General features: G+C 37.9%; 1 protein-coding gene across 1 annotated transcript; it reads left to right on the plus strand.

The window, feature by feature from the left end:
* The first annotated feature begins 5321 nt into the window (after positions 1–5321).
* LOC135206346 (uncharacterized) lies at positions 5322–6209 on the plus strand. Its single transcript, XM_064237766.1, has one exon. The coding sequence runs from the start codon at positions 5322–5324 to the stop codon at positions 6207–6209; it is 888 nt and encodes a 295-aa protein (XP_064093836.1).
* Positions 6210–7836: the final 1627 nt, after the last annotated feature.

A 7836-nucleotide genomic window follows, 5' to 3' on the forward strand; every position in this document is an offset into this window, starting at 1 on the left:
GCGGAAAAAATCTTCTCAAATGGGCAAAAGAATCTAAAAACTGGGTGGTACATTCTCGTCTGAATACGGCTATCCTTGCTGAAGATGCAGAGGCTGCTGATATTCATTATCACCATGCATGTTATACACAACTGAAGAATGCTGCCTGGGCTGCAAGTGCCACGCCAAGAAATACAACAAAGAGCTCTTCTTGTCAACAATCATATGGCACTCTGGTAAGTGCTGAGCTGTGGCATTTGTGAAGTTCAACCATTCTCCTTATCCTGACAAGCTCTCAGCATTAAGAAAAATGTATGTTGATCGTATCCAGACACTTGGCCCTGAATGGACTTGTCTTAATGTTCACCCTAGTAGTTTCAACAAACATCTTTAAAAACTGGGATCTGACTGGTCAGCATACAACGAGGGTGTTGGAATTAACTTTGTGAAAGGCTTTACTTGTTTATTTAGTTGAGTATGCCATTTAATTTGCTGTTTCAACGTTTTCTTTATTGTCATTTGAATTATGAGTTTTAATAAATAATCTAAGTTTATTGAAACACTGCATTATTATTAATTGTATTGTATTGCTTTAATTTTGAGTGATTTGCCTTTGTAATTGTTGAGTAAGAAATTTGAGGATAAGTGATTGTTACTGTTTTGTGATCCTGTAAGATTTTCCGATGACTTCTTGTCATCGTTTGTTGTAAGAATTTAAACAGAATACAGTTAGAAACAGCGGCGTCACCACCCGGCTTTCCTTTCTCAACCCTTCTTGGATGTTGTTAGTCATATATTAAGAACATTTTGGTGCCCAGACCCCGGGAAAGGATATCAAGAACCCGTTTGTGAGTAATTATATGCTAATAAATAGTTCAAGATGGAGAATTTGTTAAAGAAGAGAAAGGCAGCCAGAGGATGGGTTTCTAGGCTAGGAAAGGAACTCGTAAGTTTATTAGGAAGACCTGTCCTTAGTGCAGTTGAATTGAAGGCTGTTATTGAAAATTTTTGATATTCGTTTGTCCAAGTTAGATGAAGTACAGTCAGAAATAGAAGTTGAGTTAGAAAGTTGACTTTGCTTGATAATGACTTGGACAAGGCCTTTGAGTTTAGAACGACGTCTCTTATACCTAGGATTAAGGCTGCTGAGAAACTCCTCTAGTTTGACAAAAAAGGTGACGATGATAGTAGTACTACTAATGGATCTTCAGGTGCACAAGTGAAGCTGCCTAAGCTAGAACTGCCGAAATTTAATGGAGAAGTGACAGAATGGCAGTCCTTTTGGGACCAGTTCAGTTGCCATGTAGACAATTCAGATATACCAGTAATAAGTAAGTTTAGTTATTTAGCGTCATTGCTGGAAGGAGAAGCCAAATCAGTTATCTCAGGTCTATCTCACACAAGTGTAAATTATAAGATTGCATGTGATCTACTTAAGGAGAGATTTGGAAGGCCTGAGAGGATGATATTTGCCCATGTTCAAGCACTTTTAAATGGCAAGGTTCCTGTTAAGGCAGGAGGCCCTAAGTATGTTTACCTGCTGTGGAATCTACAGGATGAGTTGTTGACGCATATCAGAAGTTTAGAGGCTTTAGGTGTATCTGGTAAGCAGTGCGAAGTTTTCCTGACGCCAATTATTCTTTCTCGTCTTCTGAGTGAAATACGAACGGAGTGGGCTAGGAAAGGCGCTGGTCATGAAAGTGATTTGGAATGGCTTCTGAAATTCTTACAAGAAGAATTGAAACTATTGAAAGATCTGAGACATTTAAAGATGTTACTTCTAGGAAACCAGAAAATCCTAGTGTATCTGAAGAAAAAAGAAACTGGCACTCTAAGGGCTCAAGGGAGAAGGTAACCTCTGCATCTGCTCTGCATACCTCATCAGAGGTTGAATATTCTATCTGTGGATTTTGTGCTAAAAAACATGAAACAGAAAATTGTTATGAAACCTTGAAATTGAATGGGCCACAGTGTGCTGAGAAAATAAAATCTGCTGGATTGTGCTTTAAGTGTTTAAAAAAGGGTCATTTAGCTAAAGGGTGTTATTCCAAGTGTAAAAAATGTAATGGAAAACATAACCTCATAATGTGTGGTATTAAGTTGGATTCAAATAAGGATAATGACTCCATAAAGGTTGCAGTAGAGAACAGGTCTGAAATTGTAAATAAAGGTAATGAGCAAGGTTCCTCTGTTAATTTTGCTGGAGCTGCTCTTCATAACGTTGCTTCTACAAATGTAACTTGTACTATTTTACAAACTGCAAAGGTTCGTGTTGTGGGATCTAATGGCATACCTATTGAAGCAAGAGCTTTGTTTGACAGTGGGTCTGACCGTACTTATGTTAGTAGTAATATTGTAAAGAAATGTAAACCTGAGTGGATTACTAGTCAGCCCCTTGCATATTCAGTGTTTGGGGGGTGACAAGTCAAGTAAGAGTAGGCCTAAGTAACATTTATAAATTGAAGGTACTTGATCGTAATAATTTATCAAATTTGTTGACAGCTGTTGAGATTCCTAAGATATGTCAGCCCTTGATTAGACCAGTTATTCCAAATAATATGTTAAACGCCTTTTCTCATGTACAACTTGCTGATGATTATCAGAATAATTCACATGTGAATATTGATATATTGATAGGTTTGGATGCATACTGGCAGTTCATAAAGTCTGATGATGTAATTCAATTTGATGGAATTGTAGCTCAAAACTCTGTATTTGGTTGGGTACTGTCTGGTGCCTGGCATGCTAATCCTTTTTATCCCTGTACATCATCTCAAATGTTGTGTATTTCAAAGGTGTCTGATTATGAGGTAAGTAAATTTGGGATCTGGAATCTGTAGGGATTAGTCCTAAGGAGTCCAATAATCAATTAGAGTCAAATTTCACATTGCAGGAATTTTCTGAGAAAATTCAATTTGTTGAAGGTAGATATGAAGTAGCCCTACCTTGGAAAAGTGGAACAGCTAAGAGTGATCTAATAGATAATAAACAACTTGCTTTAAAGAGACTAAATAAATTACACTGTAAATTGGATAAGGATGTTAAGCTGAAAACTGAGTATTACAAGGTTTTTGTTTTTGATGTATGAAAAGGAGGGTATAATGAGGAAATTCCTAGCAATGAGATTAGTAGTGGTTTCCCTATTTTTTATATGCCTCACAGACCTGTTGTAAGAGAGGCTAGTATCAGTACAAAGGTAAGACCTGTTTTTTATGCTTCCGCTGCTAGTTACAATGGAGTATCTTTGAGTGATTGTCTCCAAACTGGCCCCTCTCTTAACCCCGACTTAGTAAAGATACTGATTCGATTTAGGAGATGGCCTATAGCCTTGTCAGGTGATATCAACAAGGCATTTTTACAAGTGAGTATGAGACGAGAAGATAGAGATGTACATCGTTTCTTACTGAAGTGTGAGAAATGGTATTCGAATTATGAGATTTTGCCGTGTTCCATTTGTACACTGCTAGCCCCTTTTTATTAAATGCTACAATTCTATATCATCTTGAACAGTGTAAAATGACTGAGGTAATACAAGAGTTAAAGGAAAATATGTATGTAGATAATTGGTTGAGTGGTGCTGACAGCTTTAATGAAGCTTATGCCAAGTTCAGTGAGGCTCGTAAGGTTTTATCTCTGGCAGGTATGCCTTTGACCAAATGGGTTTCTAATAGCAAATTAGTGACTTCTAGATTTAATGATAGAATTAATCTTGTTAAAGAAGATGAAGCTACTAGTGTGTTAGGATTGCATTGGTATAACAATTCTGATACATTTTCCTTTCATGGAATTGAACTAAGCTCCAAGGTAGAGCTGGACTTGACCAAACGATCAGTTTTGAGTCTTATTGCTAAATTATTTGATCCTCTGCTCGGGTCTTATAAGTCCCTTTGTAATGTATGGTAAAATAGTCTTTCAGGACATTTGGAGAGTGGGTCTTCTTTGGGATGATTTATTACCTCTGGAACTGCAGGTTAAGTTTCAGAAGTGGGTCGAGAGTGCTAAAATTTCTGAAATCTTGGAATGTTAATAGGTGCTATTTTCCTGATACTTCATGGGCAGGTCTTTGTAAAATTGAATTACATGCCTTTGGAGATGCTTCCAAAAAAGGGGTATGGTGCTTGAGTATATATACGAACCTGCTCCCAGGATGGTTCTTATAAGGTGTCATTGGTGGCATCCAGATCTAGAGTAGCACCTATCAAGACAGTAACTCTTCCTAGACTGGATTAATGGGGATTTATTATGTTCAAGGTTAGTAGTTTTTGTAAAGAATGCTCTAAGTTTGGGTAATGATACCTCCCTCATATGTTGGACTGATTCTAAAATAGCACTTGCTTGGATTCAAGGAGACACTTGTAAATGGAAACCCTTTGTAGCTAACAGAGTTACTGAAATCCAAAGTATAACTCCACCTAGCTGTTGGCATCATTGTTCAGGAATTGACAACCCCTCTGATTTTGATATCCAGGGGGATGTTAGGTGATCAGCTTTCGGCTAACAGTTTATGGGTAAATGGTCCCTCCTGGCTATCTGAACCTTTGTATTTTTGTCATGAAGGTAAACAATTGTTTTCTACTATGGAAGAAGCTAATTGTAAGGACGATATGACTTGTGTTGCTCTCAGTTTAGACACATCTTTGTTTGAATTTGATAGATGGAGTCACTTTAGTAAAGCTCAGCATGTAATGGCGGCTAGGGTTTTTGAGATTTGTACATAACTGTAAAATGCATGTAATTAAATGTTTGGGAACTTCTGGCCCATTGACTTCAGATGAATTAGAGAAGGCCAAAACTAAAATGATTTATTGTGTACAGAGAGAAGTCTATCCCTCGGAAGTTAATGCTTTATTGAGAAAAAACCTATTTCAAAGGGGTCAAGTTTGTGTAAATTGGATCCTTTTCTAGATGAGCAAGGTTTATTGAGAATTAAGGGTAGGCTTGAGCATGCAGATTTAACCTATGAAAGTAAACACCCAGTAATAATACCCAAATGTCACTTTGCTAAACTACTTGTCAGCTTTCAACATATATTTCTTAAACATGCAGGTGTTTCTTCCATTATGTCTTCCTTAAGAAGTAGTTTTTGGGTAATAGGAATTAGAGTATTAGCAAAGTCTGTCATCAAGAAATGTGTTAGATGTCAAAGACATGATTCAAGGGCTTGCAGTCAACCTGTAGCTCCTTTACCAGAATTAAGGGTGAAGGCTGCACCACCATTTACTGTAACTGGTCTCGACTTTGCTGGTCCTCTATTTTGTGCTGATTTTGCATCGAAAAAGTTTTATATTTAGTTTTTCACGTGTGCTGTAGTCCGCGCCATACATGTAGAGCTTACTGACTCCATGAGTGTCTTTGACTGTATGCTTGCAATTCGCAGATTTATTGCTCGTAGGGGCCTTCCATCAGTGCTGTACTCCGATAATGCTAAGACCTTTGTTGCATGTGTCAGTGAATTGCAAAAGGTTTATGGACACCTGTCTCCCCACTGGAGATTTATAGTTCCAAGGTCTCCTTGGTGGGGAGGTTGGTGGGAACGTTTAATAAAATCAGTAAAGTCTGCTGTTCGAAAAACTTTAGGTGGTAATTATATTTCCAGGTGTGAATTAGAAACGACCTTACATGAAGTTGAGGCATGTGTAAATTCCAGGCCTTTGACTTTTGTTAGTGAAGAACCTGATGCCCCTTTCCCTTTATCTCCCTCTCATTTTCTTATTGGGAGAAGTACAGGTTTTCAAACTCCGGTGAACACTGACCCTTCTTGTATTTCAGCTAAGGATTTAAGTGATAGAGAAATCTTAAGAAGGCAGATCTTAAATAAGTTTTGGACTGTGTGGAGCAATGATTATATCAGGAATTTACCTTGTGTTGTTAAGGGTTTCACTCCAAATTATGACCTGAAAAAGGGCGATTTATTGTTAGTGAAGGAAGATAATTTGTCCAGACTGCATTGGCCCTTGGGTGTGATAGTTGATGTATTTCCAGGCAAAGATGGACTTATTAGAAGTGTAAATGTAAAAACTTCCAAGGGGGTAATTACCAGGCCTATACAAAGATTACATTATCTGGAAATTTCAAGTTTTGACTCTGAAGCTATAACAGAAACCATAAATGAATCCATGCCTGAATCCCCTCTTGAGAAATCTAAGTCTGTATTCCCTCTTGAGTACTCTGTTGAGAATCGCACCCAATCGGGCAGGATAACTAAGGTCCCTAAGAAACTAGATTTGTGAGGATATAGGTTTGTATCTAGATTCACATGTTTATTCAAGATTTGTAAGTCCATTTTGCTATGAATAACATTTATCCTAATTTATTGTTTATTTTTGTCTCAGCAAACATCAGTTTGAGTTACTGCTACAGAATCTATTGAAATTACTGTTAAATTTTAACTTCCTATTTGAGACAAATTCCAGTGTAACTTACTGAATGTTATTGGACTGTACCTTGTTCATTCTTATGTTTTCTTGATAGGAGTTATGACTCCTATGGTGGGGAGAATGTTGGAATTAACTTTGTGAAAGGCTTTACTTGTTTATTTAGTTGAGTATGCCATTTAATTTGCTGTTTCAACGTTTTCTTTATTGTCATTTGAATTATGAGTTTTATTAAAAAATCTAAGTTTATTGAAACACTGCATTATTATTAATTGTATTGTATTGCTTTAATTTTGAGTGATTTGCCTTTGTAATTGTTGAGTAAGAAATTTGAGGATAAGTGATTGTTATTGTTTTGTGATCCTGTAAGATTTTCCGATGACTTCTTGTCATCGTTTGTTGTAAGAATTTAAACAGAATACAGTTAGAAACAGCGGCGTCACCACCCGGCTTTCCTTTCTCAACCCTTCTTGGATGTTGTTAGTCATATATTAAGAACAGAGGGTATAGAAGTGTATATCCCCCATAAGAAGACAGTTAGTGCAGCTTTGGCAGAAATAGCTCGACTTCAATTGACGGAAGAAGCAGAGAAAATTGTAGGTGTGGGTCTCATGCTGCAAAAGTACATTCTGCTGCAACAAATACCTTTTGATGGGTCATTCAATTCACAGTTTCTGTCCGAGCCTGTTGCTCAGCCTCTTCTTACACTCATAGATGTCTTACTTGAAGGATCAAGCTCAATAGCAGAATGACTGGAAGATGATCAAGCCAGTCACACTTGAAGAATTAGAATGGCCTTCACTATCTCTCAGATGATATGTAGTTATGCCATTAAGGAGACCAGACAGACTCCTAGTCTCTATCAAGGTAGAGAGAGAGAAACTCCCTTTCCCCTGTATGTGGGGTTGAAACTTCATGTTAATGACTGACAGAAAGGAAACATCAGCACTTTCCATGTCCTGGGCATGTCAGTTTCTTATGATCGAGTAATGGATGTGAGAAAGAACTTTGCTAAAGTAGTGTCCAAGTGTTGGGCAGAAAATGGGGTTGTAGTGCCTACCAACATTAAAAGGGGAATCTTTGTGACAAGTGCAGTGGATAACTTGGATGAGTCCGGCTGCTGTGAATTTCATGGTACTGCCATGACACTGACCAGCCATCTCACTCCTGACAACAATGGTGAGGACCCTCCACCACTCTGCCTGGATCTTCCCGAAGATTCTTATGTTCACATTCCCAATGTTTATGCTAATGTGCCCTATGTTGATGAATATGCTGGTGATGTCAACATACTATACCAAATGGGGCTGACTGGCAGGAGTTCCTAAAGGAGTCTCACAACAAAGATAATCTGTTTCAGTTCCTCAGTGAGCAACTAGCCCAAGAAACCACTGGTGCAAGGTATCATCTCCTCACTACAAAGGCTGAACTTGTACTCAGCAACCAACCAATGAATCTATCAGCTCTGTCTCCCTGCCAACAA

Source organism: Macrobrachium nipponense, chromosome 29 (assembly GCF_015104395.2).
Source record: "Macrobrachium nipponense isolate FS-2020 chromosome 29, ASM1510439v2, whole genome shotgun sequence".
Classification (NCBI taxonomy): domain Eukaryota; kingdom Metazoa; phylum Arthropoda; class Malacostraca; order Decapoda; family Palaemonidae; genus Macrobrachium; species Macrobrachium nipponense.

Bases quoted from the DNA above. Each gene is read 5' to 3' on its own strand.
- LOC135206346 (XM_064237766.1), top strand. From the start codon at position 5,322: ATGAGTGTCTTTGACTGTATGCTTGCAATTCGCAGATTTATTGCTCGT.